The sequence below is a fragment of the Ostrinia furnacalis genome, unplaced genomic scaffold (genome assembly GCF_004193835.3).
Source record: "Ostrinia furnacalis isolate ACB-3 unplaced genomic scaffold, ASM419383v2 OfSCF7147, whole genome shotgun sequence".
In the NCBI taxonomy this organism is placed as follows: domain Eukaryota; kingdom Metazoa; phylum Arthropoda; class Insecta; order Lepidoptera; family Crambidae; genus Ostrinia; species Ostrinia furnacalis.
The window spans coordinates 27,449-47,488 of NW_021137386.1; the positions used below are offsets into that span (position 1 = coordinate 27,449).

The window sequence follows — 20,040 nt, forward strand, 5'->3', positions numbered from 1 at the left end:
TTGGCATCTAATACAGATGTAATAGAAGCTACTTTGCGACAAAATGGAATAGTCCGATGAGCGACTGTCCAATAGGCAATCAACGCGCATCTGTGCGTCTGTCTTATTTAAAAATGCTGATTTAATGAAAGAGAGCTACTTCCTTGTCGATTTTCTATCTTCATTTAATCTGGTTCTGATTCAATTTGGGTTTTATTAGGTCAAGCTGTAGATCCTGGCTACACAGGAGTTGCAGCGGTGGGAACGAGAGGTGGGAATTGTACCGAATAATCGGCTTCTGAAAGTAATAATTCTGCATTCATATAATTTGAATTTTATGATCCTATATTTATGTAGTAGGTACCTAATCTTATAAATGTAATTAATAGGTAGACTAAGAATAAGTTCTTAAGATATAATCTAAGTACAATGTACAGTCGCGGAATGAAAAGGTTCGTCACCTTAGTGTCGGTTTTCGCTTGCATTAGGTACCTACTGTAAGAGTCAAACCTTCCAACATAACCGTGCAAGAAACAGTGCTGCTAACATTTAAATAAATATGACGTTTGCTAACGAATAAGCTTTTGTTTGTTTATTTTTCTATCCCATCAGTGAAATGTTACAAAATGTAGTTTTTTTATTTAATAGACTAGCTTTCCGCCCGCGGCTTCGCCCGCGTGGATTTTTGTCTGTCACAGAAAAACTTTATCGCGCGCGTCCCTGTTTCAAAAACCGGGATAAAAACTATCCTATGTTCTTTCCCGGGACTCAAACTATCTTTATGCCAAATTTCATCAAAATCGGTTGCGAGGTTTAAACGGGAAAGCGTAACAGACAGACAGAGTTACTTTCGCATTTATAATATTAGTTGGGATAATGGCAGGTTGAACCAACAAGAAGGTTTTAGTTTATCAATCATAATAATCTTTTTGACAAGTTAAATCGTCAAACAACTTTGATCTGAATAATTTTGAACTTTACTGACGAACAGTTAAAGATTATTTTCTCTAACTCGAGATTATTCTGTAACATAGTTTCAAAAGGTGTTATGTGCTCACGGTTCGTTGAAGGAATCAATTTGAAAACTGACGAACCTTTTCATTCCGTGACTGTACATTGACTCCAATTTTCTTACTATAGAACTTAGGTAAGTTTTCATTTAGTATTGGCTTATCTCAAGACTGATTTAAGATTATTTTCAGTATCAACTAAAGAAATTAGTACTGCCACCAAAGCAGCTTAGTCGAAATACTTTAAAAATATTTAATTCTACAAAGGATTCAAGCTAAATCAAACTTTTTTTCAACGGAATAAAACCGAAAGTCGTATAAAAGCACCTGAAAAACCCACTTCGTTAACCGTAACCATCTTGTAGTGCTATTTGCATTGTGAATGGCGGACACGAATAATTATTTTGAAAGCATAAAGTTACACGTGAAATTAAATGTTGTGTGAATTTGTAAAAAATACTCCTCAAAATATAATGATGACCTACCTACTTGAAAAACACTTCAATAACTGGCCAAGTGCGAGTCGGACTGGCGCACCGAGGGTTCCGTAGAAACAAATTATTAAAAATATTTGTTTTATTATGATGTTACTAAAAATGTATGCTTTTCGCAATTTTTCTTTTATCTGTGCTATAACCTATAGACTTTGCTTACCTTTCAAGATTCTGAGTTTACGGGAAGTACTTTGTAAGTTTTGATTCCCTTGCGAGTGTCGAAAATTTGCGGCATAAACGGCTGTATCTTTAGATTGCGTTGGCTTAGAAGTTTGATTTTTCAAAGCTCCAAAGGGACAGTAGACCTGAGTATTTGATATGAATTTCGACTTGATACCTCCACGCTTTCCTGAGAAAAAGGGTATTGACAATACAGTGTCAACAAAATAATAATAATAATAATAATAAAACGTTTATTTTCAAAACTCAACTCTCTGCAAGATCAAAACTCAACTCTCTGCAAGAAACAATCAAAACTCAACTCTCTGCAAAAAACAAAATAAAAGCTGTTAACACCTATGCAATACCCATTTTGACGTACTCCTTTGGAGTCGTTAAATGGTCAGACACTGAATTAGAAGCTCTTAATACCGCAACCAGAACAGCCAGCAATAAACACAACATTCACCATATCCACTCAGCAGTTCAAAGATTCACCCTAAAAAGGAAACTAGGAGGCCGCGGATTCATAGACATAAAAAACCTACACTACACCCAAATAGATAATCTCCGTAAATACTTTCTCACAAAAGCCAATGACAGTAAACTACACAAAGCAATAACAACCCTCCCCCACGCCGGAACACCCCTTCAACTGAACAATATCCAATACGACCCAAAACTGAAAATGCTCAAAGACGAACAGAAAATAGAAAACTGGAAGAAAAAAGCACTACATGGCAGGTATCCACATCAGTTAGAACAAGATCACGTCGACCAATCTGCATCATCCACCTGGCTTACAAAAGGTAACATATTCGGCGAGACTGAGGGCTTTATGGTGGCAATACAGGACCAAGTTATAAAAACCCGCAACTACTCTAAATATATACTTAAGGAAACAATTGAAACCGATAAATGTAGATTATGCAACCAAACCACAGAAAACATAGACCACATCACAGGAGGATGCAGCGTACTGGCCCACAAAGAATACACCCACCGCCACGACAACGTCGCTAAACATATACACCAACTCCTGGCTCTTAAATACAAACTGCTCGACACACATACTGCCTACTATAAATACAAACCAAGAAATGTCTTAGAAAACGAAACTGCAAAACTTTACTGGAACCGAGACATCATAACCGACCGAACNAAACAAAATAAAAGCTGTTAACACCTATGCAATACCCATTTTGACGTACTCCTTTGGAGTCGTTAAATGGTCAGACACTGAATTAGAAGCTCTTAATACCGCAACCAGAACAGCCAGCAATAAACACAACATTCACCATATCCACTCAGCAGTTCAAAGATTCACCCTAAAAAGGAAACTAGGAGGCCGCGGATTCATAGACATAAAAAACCTACACTACACCCAAATAGATAATCTCCGTAAATACTTTCTCACAAAAGCCAATGACAGTAAACTACACAAAGCAATAACAACCCTCCCCCACGCCGGAACACCCCTTCAACTGAACAATATCCAATACGACCCAAAACTGAAAATGCTCAAAGACGAACAGAAAATAGAAAACTGGAAGAAAAAAGCACTACATGGCAGGTATCCACATCAGTTAGAACAAGATCACGTCGACCAATCTGCATCATCCACCTGGCTTACAAAAGGTAACATATTCGGCGAGACTGAGGGCTTTATGGTGGCAATACAGGACCAAGTTATAAAAACCCGCAACTACTCTAAATATATACTTAAGGAAACAATTGAAACCGATAAATGTAGATTATGCAACCAAACCACAGAAAACATAGACCACATCACAGGAGGATGCAGCGTACTGGCCCACAAAGAATACACCCACCGCCACGACAACGTCGCTAAACATATACACCAACTCCTGGCTCTTAAATACAAACTGCTCGACACACATACTGCCTACTATAAATACAAACCAAGAAATGTCTTAGAAAACGAAACTGCAAAACTTTACTGGAACCGAGACATCATAACCGACCGAACCATACTAAGCAATAGACCGGACATCACGCTTACCCTTAAAGACTCAAAAACTACTTACCTCATAGATATTGCCGTCCCAAACACCCATAACCTGAAACAGAAACACACAGAAAAAATCCAAAAATACCTTCCTCTAGCTGATGAGATAAAACAAATGTGGCACCAAGATATCGTGAGAATTGTTCCCATTGTTATCTCGTCTACCGGCGTAGTCCCAAAAACCCTCAGTGCTGCTCTTAAATTACTTGAATTCCACAAAAACACGTACATATCGCTCCAAAAATCAATAGTTATAGACACGTGCTCAATAGTACGGCGCTTCTTAAACCCATCCACGCTTACACTACAAACCTCCTAAGACATCAAATGAACCAGGATACTTGGCATAAGCCCGTACCTGTTTCATTACTGCCGACTACGGTCGAGATCAAAATTCTTTTGGAAAAATAATAAAACGTTTATTTCAGACATTACGTATCCATATGTGTTAGTAAAATGATCCTTGTTTTTCGTTTTGAGTTCGAAACCTTAAAAATTTTTTTTCGAAATATTTAAGTAGGTACATGTTAGGCAAACATTAAATGCAAAAAAAGTCTTTGTGATAAAAAAAAATTCACTAATGAATTTTAAATATCCTGGAAAAATCGACTTGCCTAAGGTGGGAATGAACCCACGAATAATATTTTAAAAAAGAAAGAGCAAAGAAAGAATCAACCGCGAAAAATATTTGTTTATTTTAAACTTATATGCACATAGAATAGTGTACATAAGGCGGACTTTTTGCCTTTCAGCATTTTCCTCCGGTCAAACTTAGGGTCAAACTGAAAATAAAGTAGGCGGTATAAAATATATAATTTGCAGTTTATGTTTCAGGCTCTCTCAGTATGGTAAGGTATTTATGTTCTCAGTTTTAAACTAAACTCTTTCTTAAAGCACTTCAAGACATTTCTTCCATTTTATTATTCCTCAAGTTGTTATCCCCTGGGCTATGTCGTAATGAAACCCGCCCGATCCGTCTTCTGCACCTGGGCTCGCAACAACAATCCCTTCGCGATTTCCAATCAAATTATTGATACGAAAAAACTTCGAACGGGACACAAAAGCTGTTACGAATATACGAATATACACAACTTTTCTTCGGCAATCGGATAAAATGATGGGTCTTTATTTTATTCGTGCTCTTCTTGAGAGCGAAAAATTTGGCCACACTCCCCATGCTAGGCAGGCGGGTTGGGGAGGCCTGATGTTTACGTATTTGTTTCTTACGCCCGTATTCACAAACATTACTATGAGGTCTCACAGTACGCGTGGACGCTCAGGGTGACACGAACCAATTACATGCTCTAACGTTGTGTTTGTGAATACGGGCGTAATTCACTTCATAAGAGATCTATTTAAAGAATGGGAGTAGGTACTATTCTGTTTGCTTGTTTGTTGTTTGGTATTATTCTCAAGTTTTGTATAATAAAATCTATACTAATATTATAAAATGCGAACTCTTTCTGTCTGTCTGTCTTGCTCTCACGCCTAAACCGATTTTGATGAAATTTGGCATAGAGATAGTTTGAGTCCCGGGAAAGGACATAGGATAGTTTTTATTAGCGTTTTTGATGAATGTTTGTACACAAATAATAATCTCCGTGTATTTGAATTACATGACAATATTCATAGTAACAGGGTATTAATTAATATGCTAGTACTCGCAATTATTAACGTGTCAATAATGTTCCCAATTTATTGTTTGAATTGTATGATCTCGTTTTAGTATGAACATTTCAATGAAATGTATTATTCTGATTTCCATTCGTACTAATCCATGCTAATCTTATTTAATGGACCAATAACTACGGGGTCAATTCAACTGATATTTTAACTAGTAACTGAATTTAGGAATTTGTAATTTTAAGAAACATTTGAGTAAACGGTTGCTGTCACTGACCCTTTATAGGCCAGTAGAATTAAACACAAAAATTGATTAAATCGGAAATAATTCCTACAAAAGATTTTTTTGCTTTAATGGCTTCATTAGTTGCCCATTAAGACTCTCCTAAGTTTTCGACTTCGACGGAGTTGTGCTTAAGTGGTGGGGGCCCCCGAAAGGGGCGTTTTTTCGGTTTTCCGGTTATATCGCGTAAAGGACTTACCCTATCGAAAAGTGATCTTCATGACGGTTAAAGGGCACTTAATCCTGCATTGAATAAGACCAAATTCATATGTTTCGGACTAACCGTTCTCGCGCTAAAGTTCGGCAAAGTAGAAAATATACGTATAATTAATGACCCTCTCCACGTCCAATGGCTTGTTACCCACATGCTTCCAAGCCTTGTAAAGGGTCGCCTTAACCAGTGTAACCCTAACAAGGCTCACGAGTTTGATTCGCTTATCCTTGTTCGTCCCAGCCGTTCCTTAACTGCGGTTGCTGCACCTCTTCCTGGCACTCTCCTGAACGACTCTGTGTTACCTAATGTGGCTGCCCCTCTTCCTTGTACCCTCCTGTACGATTTCATTGCTTAGCCATATGCCTGGTCCAAGGTTCGACGCCACAAAATCAACTTCGTACGAGTGAAAATAGTTTAAATACTATTTCCCGTGCTTGCAACATTTTTCTTTACTGCTTCGCCTCTATTAGTCGTAGAGTGATTGTATATATCCTATAGCCTTCCTCAATGTATGAGCTATTCAACACAAAAATAATGATTTCAATCAAACTAGTAATTCTTAAGATTAGCGCGTTCAAACAAACAAACAAAAAACTCTTCAGCGTTTTAATATGAACTTGTTGTTGTTGATTTTTGGCGTCGAACCTTAGACCAGGCATACGGCTAGGCAACGTAGTCATGCAGGAGGATACAAGGAAGAGGGGCAGCCACAGTAGGTAACACAGAGTCGTTCAGGTGAGTGCCAGGAAGAGGTGCAGCAACCGCAGTTAAGGAACGGCTGGGACGAACAAGGATAGGGTGCATCAAGCTCGTAAGCCTTGATAGGGTTACACTGGTTGAGGTGGCCCTTTTCAAGACTTGGAAGCCTGTGGGTAACAAACCATTGGACATGGAGAGGGTCATTAATTATACGTATATTTTATACTTTGCCGAACTTTAGCGCGAGAACGGTTTGTTCAAAACATATGAATTTGGTCTTATTCAATGCAGGATTAAGTGCCCTTTAACCGTCATGAAGACCACTTTTTGATAGGGTAAGTCCTTTACGCGGTATAACCGGAAAACCGAAAAAATGCCCCTTTCGGGGGCCCCCACCACTTAAGCACAACTCCGTCGAAGTCGAAAACTTAGGAGAGTCTTAATGGGCAACCAATGAAGCCATTAAAACAATAAAATCTTTTGTAGGAATTATTTCCGATTTAAAAGCTAATTCTACTGGACTATTATGATTTAAAAGAGTTCTTTGATTGACTTGCTGTAGTTTTTTTCTTTGCTTTCTTTAGAATCATCGCTAAATTATTTTATGTTTCTACTTTAATTTTTGCATGCTAACTAATTTTAGCTAAACATGTATCGTTCTCACTATCTGTATCTAACATATTTGTATACCATGTTTAATTGCAAATAAATGATTAAATTACGGAAAAAACACAAAAAGGACACTAATCGTCCCGTGAAGTGCTTCATTCACCGTGGCTAAAAATTCATGAAAATATTATGCACAGTTTCCCATCACCCAGGTCCTACCTCGAACCGTTTTCTCGAAAACGGAACGCAAACGTTTCTATTTGGAAAAATATTGGCCCGCCCTGTAGATTATACAGGATGTTGATTTCAATCCTCGTGATATTATTATGTAACGCATTATACACAAAAAAAAATTACAAGCGAAAGTGGATTTTTTACCGAATATTTTCCGTGCGACATCAATACTGTACTGTGGCTCGCAATACTGCAATACGTTTACACGGCGGCACTATCGAGCTACACCTCCGATCATAGAAGGGAATATATGTGAAACGGGGGCGTGGCGCGTGTCTCCGCGATATGCCCAGAAACGAACATCGGCCGCGTAGCTAGGTTAGTCGCGATTCAGTCGTACTAAGGAAATGTTCTCCGATATTTTGGATAATGCGTCGTTACGTGCAATAAAACAAGTGAAACGAAGAACTACAGGAACAATGGAGTCATTTACTACATGTAAGTATTGCAAATCCATTGGTATTTTGCTTATAAATAATAAAACTAAACATTTTTACGAACTAATTCAGTGCCGTAACAGTTACTGTGATATCGAAATCAGTGGTGATAAAAATTCTAACACACTTGTATATTGCCGATTTAGTTAGCTGGCTGGCTGGCTCAACTACCTCCCTGACAATTTTCAGCTAAATCGGTTCAGCCGATCTTGAGTTATAAGTGGAGTAACTAACACGACTTTCTTTTATAATATAGATTTCTTCCGATATCCACTGTCGTGTGAAAATACACAGTACGGCCGCATGTGCCGGTCGTAACATAGTGCCGTGCTCGTGTTCTAATGCGGTTTCCTATTATCGATAAATAGAAGTAAATTATAATTTTCTATTTTCTAATTTTAAATAAAAAAATGATGTGTTACTTGCGATTATAAGATTTTACAAAAAAAAAATAACAGTAGAAGTAACTGTCAACTATGTAATTACTATAAGAGCTAGTTGAAAGCCTAATATAGGCATTATTTTTGATAAACATATGCGGTACGCAGATCGCCATAATTAAAAAGTAAATGCGTGATAGTAGTTAATAATAACGTATACTAATAAAAAGGTTTTCATACATAAGAATTTTGTGAAATCAGTTTCGAGCCTTGCCCCTAGCGATTTAAAGTATCGATAATGTTGTCGACTCCATTTTATCTTTCTTCTCTCACTAGCGTTTTCAAAGTGTGCGTCACGTCACGCGGCCATTTAACTTTTAAGCCGGTTGCACATATTGTCGTAGACTCTCAGTCGCTTTGTTTTTACACAGTTGAATGTGTGTGTGGGAGCTGTGGTGGGGGAAATGTGGGGACACTGGTTCTCGTTGTAGTTACGCGCGACTTCATATCTATTCTCTTTCTATGATCTGAGAGCTACACGGATCGCTCATTATCATGTCAAATAGCCTACTGAAGGAAGCCACGTAAAGTAGTTAGTGTAAATAAGTAAGTTTCTTTGAGTAACTAAAGTTAAAATTAGTTTTAAATTTTTTTCGATGTCAATTTTTTTACTGATTCGTGATCAGAATAAACTACTTAATCAAGTCCCTAAATATGGCGAGGATCAACACCCTGTATGAGTACTGGCTTTAGTACGTGGCTTTGCCTGCGTTCGCTCTGTCACAGAAAATCTTTCATCGAGTGCTGTAATTTTCCTACAGACTGATCTGTTTTGCTACATTAGCGCATGTTTTGCGTTTCCAAACATAACTGATTGATTGTTTATAGCGAGTGAGATCTGGTTAGTATACGATTTACGACGCCGTATTTGTTTTTATTCATTTATTTTAACTGGAGGTGTTGAGGCATTAAGGTGGCAGCGTTTTTGTCTGAAATTAATTTCGTAGTGTAACGATGTTTACAACCCATAAGTTGAATAGATAGATAGATAGATAAAACGTTTATTTGCATAACAGAAACACACATTACAAACGTTTTCTTTTGAAGTAACTATTTATTTAGTACTAGCTTTCCGCCCGCGGCTTCGCTCGCGTGGAATTTTGTCTGTCACAGAAATACTTTAAACGCGCGTCCCTGTTTTAAAAACTATCTTATGTACTTTACATAAGATAGTTTTTATCCTGGGACTCAAACTATCTCTATGCCAAATTTCATCAGAATCGTTCAGTGGTTTAGGCGTGCAAGCAAGACAGATAGACAGAGTTACTTTTGCATATTTATAATATTAGTATAGATTGGTTTTTCAACACTGTTGCCCATGTGTGACTTTTATTTATGTTTTTTTCTATTGATGTGGCATTTCTAGTTTGATATGCTGTCGATCAAGCTTATGTCAAAGACGTCTACATAGTTTATATGAACTTTACAAAGCAAAAGTACAAACTCGATTCAATTTTTACTTATCGGATTCGATAATGATTTTCATTATTTATTTTATTTATTTAAAATATTCAATTGAGTTTTGAACGTTGTTATCTTTTAAGCACATTAAAGAGCGCAAAATTAGATTCAATTATGTAATCAATCACAGGCTTGAGTCTGATCTTGAGTGTACAATCATAAATTCAGTTTGAAAGTTATACACTTTAAATGATCCGCAGTATTTACACAGTTTTATGGCTATGAATGAGCTGAAAAATCTATTTTCAAGCATAAAAAAACAGCCAAAACCTACATTTCTGTGGCCGGCTCAATTCCCCATCCATAAACAGGAAAGAAATATATCTCCTGTCTCAATATTTTACGAGCGATCCTGGCCAATTTGGAAAAGTGCTGATTTCGCGTTTCAGCTGCGACAGGACTGGTTCCAGTGACAGATTTGGGAAGATGAACTATATTCCGCGACAGAAGAAACCGTCACTTTTTTGGCTTACAAATGTTAGATATTTATCAACATCAATCCTACAAATAAAAATAAAATGCGTTGGTTCTTCTTGGAAAGTGATTGCATCGTTTAAGCTTTATTTCGTTTTAAATTACAGACACTCATGGAAAAAAATATAATGTAGAGTTGGCTCTCTAACAATAAGACTGCCTAAAGTACCAATTCGATTTTTAACCGACTTCATTTATTTCTTTTACGATGATTTGTCTGTTTTATGTGGTGTGAATAAAGAGATAGGTAAATCTGTATTTTATTATGTAAATGGAAAAGATATGCCTTGTTATCTAATTTATATTCTAAGGTAATTTCTATGATTATTTCTATAAATAAAGGTTATGTTTTTATTAGCGGCTCCTGGCTTCACAGGAATTGCAGCGGTGGGAACGAAAAGTAGGAATAGTCGCATATCTAAAAATATACTATAACTAGCTGACCCGGCGAACTTTGTTCCGCCTTAATGGCAATAAATAACGGGATAAAAAGTATCCTATGTCCTTCTCCTGGCTCTAAACTACCTCCCTGACAATTTTCAGCTAAATCGGTTCAGCCGTTCTTGAGTTATAAGCGAAGTAACTAACACGACTTTCTTTTATATATATAGACTAGCTGATCCGGCGAAATTTTTTCCGCCTTAATGGCAATAAATAAGCAACTTTTTTTTAAATTTCGAACGGGATAAAATCAAAAAAATCAAAATCAAAAATATTTATTCAGTTTAGACCACAAGTGGCACTTATGAACGTCAATAGAAAATAATAAAAAAAAAGAAAAAGGTAGCCCTTATGGGGCACTTTACATGTCTCCTTATCTTTTGGGCCCTACCAGCGCTTCGAGACAAACATATGGCAAGTGCTGACAAGAAACGCCGGAACAAACTCAGTCACCACTTATTGCCAGGAATTATCTAACGGTAAGAATAGTCAAATTTAAGTTACATCAAATATGTGCAGACTGAACTGACCACGCATCCTTGTCATCAATATAGTCTCGAACCTTGTAGTACCCTTTGGACATAAGGGTATTTTTTATATGTATCTTAAATTTGTTTATTGGCAATTCGACAAGGTTGTGTGGTATTTTGTTAAATATGGTAATACATTTCCCCAAGAATGAATTACCTATCTTATGCAACCTAAATGATGGAACAGCAAGTTTATTCTTATGTCTCGTGTTAAATGAGTGGACGTCACTTTTCTTAGTAAATAAATGTATATGTTTACGGACATACATAATGTTATCAAATATGTATTGCGAAGCCACAGTCAATATATTGATTTCTTTAAAAACTTCTCTAAGCGAGTCACGTGGTTTAAGACCGTATATTGCCCGAACAGCTCTTTTCTGTAAAATGAAAATTGATTCTATGTCTGCTGCTGAGCCCCACAGTAAAAGACCATAAGACATAATACTATGAAAATAACTAAAATATACAAGCCTTGCTGTTTCAACATCAGTCAAGTTTCTGATCTTTCTCACCGCAAAGGCAGCTGAACTAAGTCTTCCCGCCAAGGCAGCAATATGGGGGCCCCATTGTAATTTACAGTCTAGGGTAATACCTAGAAAGACAGTAGAGTTTATCAGTTCAATGCGTTCATTATTTACTGTAATATTAGTATTAACTTGTTTGACATTAGGCATAGTGAATTATAGTGATAAAAAGTATCCTATGTCCTTCTCCTGGCTCTAAACTACCTCCCTGACAATTTTCAGCTAAATCGGTTCAGCCATTCTTGAGTTATAAGTGGAGTAACTAACACGACTTTCTTTTATATATATAGACTAGCTGACCCGGCGAACTTTGTTCCGCCTTAATGGCAATAAATAAGCAGACTTTTTTTAATTTCGAACGGGATAAAAAGTATCCTATGTCCTTCTCCTGGCTCTAAACTACCTCCCGGACAATTTTCAGCTAAATCGGTTCAGCCGTTCTTGAGTTATAAGCGAAGTAACTAACATTACTTTCTTTTATATATATAGACTAGCGGCCGCCCGCGACTTCGTACGCGTGAATCCCGTTTTTCTCGCTAATTCCCGTTCCCGTGGGAATTTCGGGAATTCCTTTCTTAGTGCACCTCTACGCAGCTACGGTACCTAAGCTACGTCCCTTCCAAATTTCAAGTGCCTACGTTTAGCCGTTTAGGCTGTGCGTTGATCTGTCAGTCAGTCAGTCAGTTTCTCCTTTTATATATTTAAGATATAGATGTAAAACTCAAAGGCGACTGCCTGTCTGACTGACATAGTGATCTATCAACGCACAGCCCAAACCACTGGACGAGTCGGGCTGAAATTTGGCATGCAAGTAGATGTTATGATGTAGGCATCCGCTAAGAAAGAACTTTACGAAACCACACCCCTAAGGGGGTAAACGGAATCCACGCGTACGAAGTCGCGGGCGGCCGCTAGTTACTTCTATAAAAACACACACTACGCTCGCAACCTTATTATAAAAGTCACAAAGCTTAATCGCCTAAGCAGGAGTTGCACTAATTAATATTAATCAGGGTGGATATTTTTATCCTCCCGCGAATCAAGTCGGGGCAGTAAGTATTGTCATGGTAAGACAGAAATATCCCACAATTTTCATGCAAAATGTTGGTATAACGAAATATGGCTCACATTGTAAAAATGTTATCAGAATTCTACACCTTATTCAAGACAGGTCTTTAGCATGACCGTGCCCAAGTGATAAATTTTCATACTATGTTTCTAACATATTTAAGTATGAACTTGCACGATGTATACGAGTAGATCGATCGTGCAAATTCGAGCTAAACATCGCAAATCAGAAACCAAGCCTTTGTCTCTAAATTACGAAATCAATAACCCTAACTTATAATTTTGATGGAGGCCTTTGTCCAGCAGTGGACGTCATTTGGCTGAAACGAACGAACGAAGCAATGAAAAATTTTTTCATTTTCTAAAGACGGAACATAAGAAAGACGTCATTATTTTTACCAGCCAGTATGACAAGACTCACCGCCCAGACTACAATATGCAAAGCTGTAAGAGGCGTGTTTCTACATAACTTAATCAATGTTTCGTGTACTGTCGCCTCGCACACAACACTTAATGACGTCATCGGGACGGATATAGCAGGAGGGGATGAAAAAATTAAAGAGGGATAAGAAATTGTGTGAAAACAGCAAGGAAATAAAGTATAGTGTTATTTTTTTGCGTATTTACGGGGTTGTATTGTAAAGTACATTGTAGTTAGATTCTGCCAGTTTTATTTTTGTATTAATTGTACGGGTAATTACTTCAGATTTTGTATGCCAACAAGATCTTTCCGTTTACGCTAACATTAGGTACATCCACTTTGTGTATGTTTTCTGGATAGTCTGTGGAGAGAGTAATATAACTACTTTTATGTTTATTTCTCAATAGATATAATGACTGACTGACTGCCATAGTGATCTATCAACGCACAGCCCAAACCTCTGGACGAATCGGGCTGAAATTTGGCATGCAGGTAGATGTTATGACGTAGGCTTCCGCTAAGGCTGGTTTTAGTGTCACTCGGACTGTCAGTGCGGATCGCTCCGCACAGCCGATTTGTATGAACTGCTAGGGGGCGGAGCGGTTCCTCCGGACCGCATTACTCTAAAACGCTCCCTATAAGTTCATACAGATTGGCCGTGCGGAGCGGGTCCGCACCGGACGGTCCGCGTGACACTAAAACCAGCCTAAGAAAGAATTTTACTAGACTCCACCCTTAAGGAAGTAAAACGGGATCCACGAGAACGAAGTCGCGGGCGGCTTCTAGTTTCTCAATAAAGCAACTATTGGCTAAGCATATTAATTGGCACTAAAAGGCATAAAGTTATAAGTAATTTATTTTCTGCAAATAGGCTTTTAAAATTGCTTTCACTAAGTGTAGTCTTGTTCGTGCGTTTGATATAATTAGTATTCGATAGGACGTAGCAGGAAAATCCGCTTCCTCCATGATCCCTAGGGTAAAACCTTCCTGATAAAATGTGGTAAATAATTAATACGTGCTTCATAAAAAATGTATTTTCTCTTCTAACACCACAAAAAATGCCTCGGAGGCAGTGTTGGCAAAAAGTTAATCTGATTAATGATTAAAAATTAATGATTAAAATCATAATCAAAATTTTTTGATTATGATTAATTAATCATTAATCAAAAATTTTGATTAAGATTAATTAATCATAATCATTAATCGTTAATTTGATTAACTATCTACTATTTTCATAAGAAAGGGGTTGGGGGTGTATGAAAAGGTACCCGCGACTTATAAAATGTCTAGCAAAGGGGGGATCTGGAGTTGTACTGTCGTTTTCCCAAAAAACTGCGTCAATTTTCACTACTCAAAACACTTATCGCACTAGTTTTGTTTCTCAGAATTCCTTCTATTCTTCCGGTATCCTCCAGCAAAATTGGGTCAGGAAAGAAGTTAAGCGGGCTGGCTGACGATAGGGGAGAAGTGGGCAAGAGTGGATAATTCAACAGAAAGGTGGGGTTGCTAAACTAGGAGGTTTTGCGTGTTGGGGAGGTGCAGGAGAGTTCGCACCAGAAGTTTCGGGGGGAGGGCCACGCGTGGGCAATTCAATAGGAGGGTGGGGTTGCTAAGCTAGGAGGTTTTGCGTGTTGGGGAGGTGCAGGAGACTTCGTACCAGAAGTTTCAGGGGAGGCTAGGGGTGGGGGGCAGGTGGTGGGAGTGTGGGGGGGTTGTAAGTGCTGGAACGGTAGGGGAAGTGGACTGATATCCTCCTACGGGAGGTTGGAAGACTGCACCGGAAGTTTCAGCGAGGGAAGGGGGCGGGGGGCAGTCTAGGTTATGACCTGTCATAGAATTGTAGCCTAAAACCCAACATCTAATATTAGAATTCAATGTTTTAACATTGTTTTCGATAGAACATTTAAGAAGTTAATCAAGTTAATCAAATTAATGATTATTGATTAATGATTAACAAATTAATCATGATTATGATTACTTTTTTAATCATGATCATTTTAATCAGGATTAATTTAATCATGATTAAAATTAATCAAATCAATTAATTGATTAAAAAATTAATTGATTAGTGCCAACACTGCTCGGAGGGCTTTCTTAAGTTTTAACAAGCATTACGCAATTAATTTTGGGTATAAAAATTCAATAAGGATAAAAGATGGAGAGGGCTGTTAATAAAATAAAGATTTTGAAAATATTTGAATGCATTTCTCTTTCATTTAAATAATAAACGAATGTTTCCTTTCACTAAAATTGTCTATCTACAGTATAAAGAATTGAGTACTTTATCCTCAGGTGGCATTACAAAATTCCATCCTGTATAAGAATATACATGTATAAAATAAAAAATAGTAGGTAACTATTGATTGTCCAAAGGCTAGGTATGGAGGATAATTCTTCTAAGGGTCTTTTCAGCGTTTTCACGTAAACTTGAAATTTAAAGCACAATAATATGTATAGAAAAGTTACAGTTTTATTTTATGGCATGAATTCAGTAAGGGTTAGGGTTAGGGTCAGTGTTCGTTCCTCATTATGAGTGTGTATCTTTGCGAGCGATTTTAACCAAAAGTTCGAGCGCATCATTAATCACACCCTTTATACACTGTTGCTTAATGAAACGAGCCCTTATTATGTATTGCAATGGCTATCGTTATTTACACCAATTTAATAAAATTTCTAACATACTCGTAGTATCAGACCGAATAATTATCTAATAAAATTATCTATTGGTAAAGTATTATCTAATAAAATAAGTAGAAAACAGACACAATTAAGTTTCATACATTTTAAGGGGGCAAGATTGGATTTAATTAAAAAAAGGATGACTTTTTCACTTCTTTTTCAGTTACTTTCCAACACAAGAAAAACCAGGTCGTTTCAGTATGTTTTATTTGCATTGTATTTATAGTATTTGAGCTATTCTACAAAACGAATGAAAATCCCTAATTTTTAAGTGATCCCTTATGAAAACGAAATTCCTGATAAGTGTTACCATAGGGGTTACTTAAAAATTTAGGGATTGATGGTGAAAACGGGCATACGTCTATTAGTTTCGACTTAATTGTTGAACAAAGATGCCCCTTCCCAGCGGTTCCATAGCGCGGCTAGTCATGTAGTCGGAATAGCTTGTGTGATTCTTTCAGGCAGTGCATTTTCGCATGTTAAACCTTAACTACACATAATGTACACTGTGAAATGCAATAAAGATTTGAGTATTCAGTATTGAATAACTATCCGCGTATCGCGTTAAAACCCGTTAAAATTAATACATAGTCAGTTCTTGCACACCCTGTATAATACCAGTGACGCGCGCGTCTTCTTAGGTAAGAGCTGGCAGCTGTCCAGATTCCAGCAATTAAACTGTTATTATAACTAGATGCTCATTTGGTTAAGTGGTTCAGCGGCACACGGCTGGATTATTTTAAACTGCTTGTTCTAAGGCTGCATTCACACCGAGCGCATTGTCAGTCTCGGAATATAAGCTGAAATTACGAGTTTTCTTTTTAATACTACAATATTGTACAGATTACTTAAAGTCAAAGTCAAAATTTCTTTTGTATAGATTATTTAAACAAATACTTACAAATCGCCAAATATTTTGCTCTTAAGGAGCCTCTTTGTCTAATAACTTACCTTCAACAGTAGGTAGGTACATTTTATTAACTGTTCATCATCATCATTAATTACTTAGTTCATTTAGTATCCACTGCACGAGCATGACGCTCTCTAAATGCCAGAGGCAAATGGAGAAAAAAAATGTTCTACACTCCACATACTGACTGTTGAGTGAAACAAACAGAAGCTAGTTTGACACTGGTTTATTTTTTCTTAATAGTTACTATGGTAAATCTATGGTACAAAAAACTATGTATAGATGACCCACGCTGAACTGTCCCACCAAACTCAATGACAGGGGGGCGCTACCATCGTTCAACTATATGGTTTCCAACATGGCAAAAATCTGAACCAGCGATCCGGTATAGACGGTGGCGCCCTACTGTCAATGTCATCGACAGGACAGTCCAGTATTTTGGAACTATAAAAGGCTTATAAAAAGGTGGTCTTGACACTGACATTTCAACTGTTATGGTAAATTGCTGACAAACTGCATCTTCGTAGTTTTCTACTCAAAAGTCAACATTTATTATCTGCTCGTGCTAAGTAACAGAAGATACTAGCACCCGTATTCACAAACGATGCTTGCTTATGTGAAACAGCAAGTAGAACGCACAGCGTTGAATAGAGCTCTGTGATTGGTCTGGTCACCCTGTGCGTCCACGCGCACTGTGAGACCTCATAGTAATGTTTGTGAATACGGGCGTAGGTCAGTTTGTCAGCTCCCGATCATTGATGTCAGCACGTTCTATGTGAACACGGCCTAACATTCAATCTTAATGTACAGGTGTTTTTATTCTTCAACTAGTCAAAGCTTGTGAACAACGCATTACGTTGAATTTAAAGTATTCAGTCATGTAGGTAGATTTAGATAGGTACTCTTTAATGCAAACTGTACTCGTACAAATAGGTACCGACAATAAATCTATATCTACTAATATTATAAATGCGAAAGTAACTCCGTCTGTATGTCTGTCTGTCTTGCTTTCACGCCTAAACCACTGAACCGATTATGACGAAATTTGGCATAGAGATAGTTTGAGTCCCGAGAAAGGACATAGGACAGTTTTTATTCCGGATTTTGAAGCAGGGACGCGCTTGATAAAGTTTTTCTGCGACAGACAAAATTCAACGCGGGCGAAGCCGCGGGTGGAAAGCTAGTTAATTATAAATAGTAGAATAGAAAGACATTGTAATAAACTATTTTTATGTATAACATTTAATCCAAAACCATCTCAATGATGAAGCTTAGAATCTAGTTGCTATAACAGTACGGAATAGGAGCGCCCCTCATGATACCAAAACTAACGAGTCATGGCCATAAATTATATTTTTCCTTCGCGAAGGAGTTATTAGCTTATATTGCTCCGAAATTTACGGGTAAATATTAATCTAACGTAGAGTGAGGACAAACGAACCACACGGTAAGATGGTTGATTGCAATCTAAAAATGATTTAGAGTAGGCGCACACCGTTGATTTTAAGTTGGCCGATAGTTGTGCCCGATTTTAAATTGTATGAAGAATCGGCCAAATCGAATCGGCGTAGTGTGCGCACTCCCCTAAATGCCCATACTGATCAACTGCCCGACTAAACTATCGGCCGACGAAAAATCAACGGTGTGCGCCTACTCTTAGGTCGAAGATTGAACAGTCGCGAACACACAAGAAAGCATATTTTTATCAAAAAAAACTCATAAAGTTAACCTTGCCACTGCTTCAGGACAATAAATGGGCCATTGAGCAGCGCAAGAAACTCAGTCACTATTGTCAGCCTCTTTTTCAAGGGTTTACAGACTTTAAAATATATGTTACGGTTAATGTAATAAATTGAAAATTATTAATAATAACCGGTTATTATGAATAATTCCCGACAGTCGCGGTGAAAGTGATAAATTAATCACATTTAACAGTGATTATTTAATAATTCAACCTTAGTACTAACAAATTTCATAAAAGAGAACAACATCTTGTGTACGTGCTCGTGTACAGCCAAACTTTTGAACGCTTTGATATCATATATTAGTATAATTTGGCATAATGAGTTTGGAATGTTTTTTGCATAATATTACTTTTCCATGATGCCTATAACATAATGTTTTGATTTAAAGTGAAAAATAGGTTAAGGTGCGGCGGGGGTGGCCCTTGGGCCACCCCTAAGCCGCCTATTTAGTTTTATACACACATAAATGACCTCATATTAATCACATTTACCAAATCATGCGGTAATTATTCATAATAACCGGCGATTATTCATAATTTTCACATTTATCACTTTGACCGTAACATATACATAGTTATAAATATTTATGCGAGCTAGGCAGTTAAGCATCCCAAACATTTTTATCTTAAAAGTTTGTGGTTGTATATTTGTTAAATTGTAAGGAGTAATCTCACCAATAGAAAGCCACATTATTGCTGAGTGTCATAGGTTATAATTATACAAAACCGAAAAATTCCACGCGGGCGAAGCGGCGCGGCGGGCAGAAAGCTTTTAAATAATCATCGACTTTATATTAGCCCTTTTTCATTAAGGTTACTTTTAATATGTGCTTTGAATTTATGATTGGGAATATACTGCAAAAGAACCTGTATTGCAACTACATAACATGCCACAGAACTTTAGCTTGACTGTACTCGAGCAAAACTAATAATTTAACGCTCCGACGTAGACATAATAGAAAATTTGTTATCTAGACTTTTCGGTGATGAGGTACTAAATCATTGCATCAAATGCAGTCGTAAATCTCTATTATTAATGACGTAAAGCTCAAATTAGATGTTAACAAGTCGCTATAATACGATTTTTGGCAGAAATGTACTCGTTCATTAGATATAGAAACAAGCAAGCTACATTATTCAGCTGAGTTGTACCACCTAACTTTAACGGTAACTACAAGGATAACAGGTGTTTTTTGTATTGAGTTTGACAGATTTTTCACGTTTGTTAATGTTAAGGTATTAGATGAATACAAGATCTCCAGTGAATTTGAACTTGTAAGAACGAACCTATAAAAAGTAGAGGTATGATAAACAAAGAAATAAATGTTCCTGGAGTTTAACACAGCGACGTTTAATCCCCAAGCTGTATTTAACTACCATAAATTTTTAATCATCTTGATACTACTACAGACTTAAATAATAATTAAAGATTTTAACTGTCTAAACTGGTACGAGGTACGGAAAATTATTCTGTTTTACGCGAATAACAGATGTTGTAGCAGTGTTACAATCCGTAGCGTAATTACCATACAACTGTCGCTACAGTTAAAGTGCTACGGTAATTTGCTTCCACTA

The 20,040-nt window shown here is 37.2% G+C and overlaps 1 protein-coding gene across 1 annotated transcript; it reads left to right on the plus strand.

Annotated features, from left to right (window-relative positions):
- The first annotated feature begins 1,984 nt into the window (after window positions 1–1,984).
- LOC114363470 (uncharacterized) lies at window positions 1,985–4,069 on the plus strand. The gene is made up of 2 exons (XM_028319194.1): window positions 1,985–2,786; window positions 3,616–4,069. Exons 1-2 carry the CDS (start codon window positions 2,331–2,333, stop codon window positions 3,988–3,990), a joined length of 831 nt encoding a protein of 276 aa, XP_028174995.1. The 5' UTR covers window positions 1,985–2,330; the 3' UTR covers window positions 3,991–4,069.
- The last annotated feature ends 15,971 nt before the right edge of the window (window positions 4,070–20,040 follow it).

Excerpts from the sequence above, each read along its gene's own strand:
- LOC114363470 (XM_028319194.1), top strand. The coding sequence starts at position 2,331 with ATGCTCAAAGACGAACAGAAAATAGAAAACTGGAAGAAAAAAGCACTA. Across the intron at positions 2,787-3,615 it reads AACTTTACTGGAACCGAGAC|ATCATAACCGACCGAACCAT; the intron begins ATCATAACCGAC and ends TGGAACCGAGAC.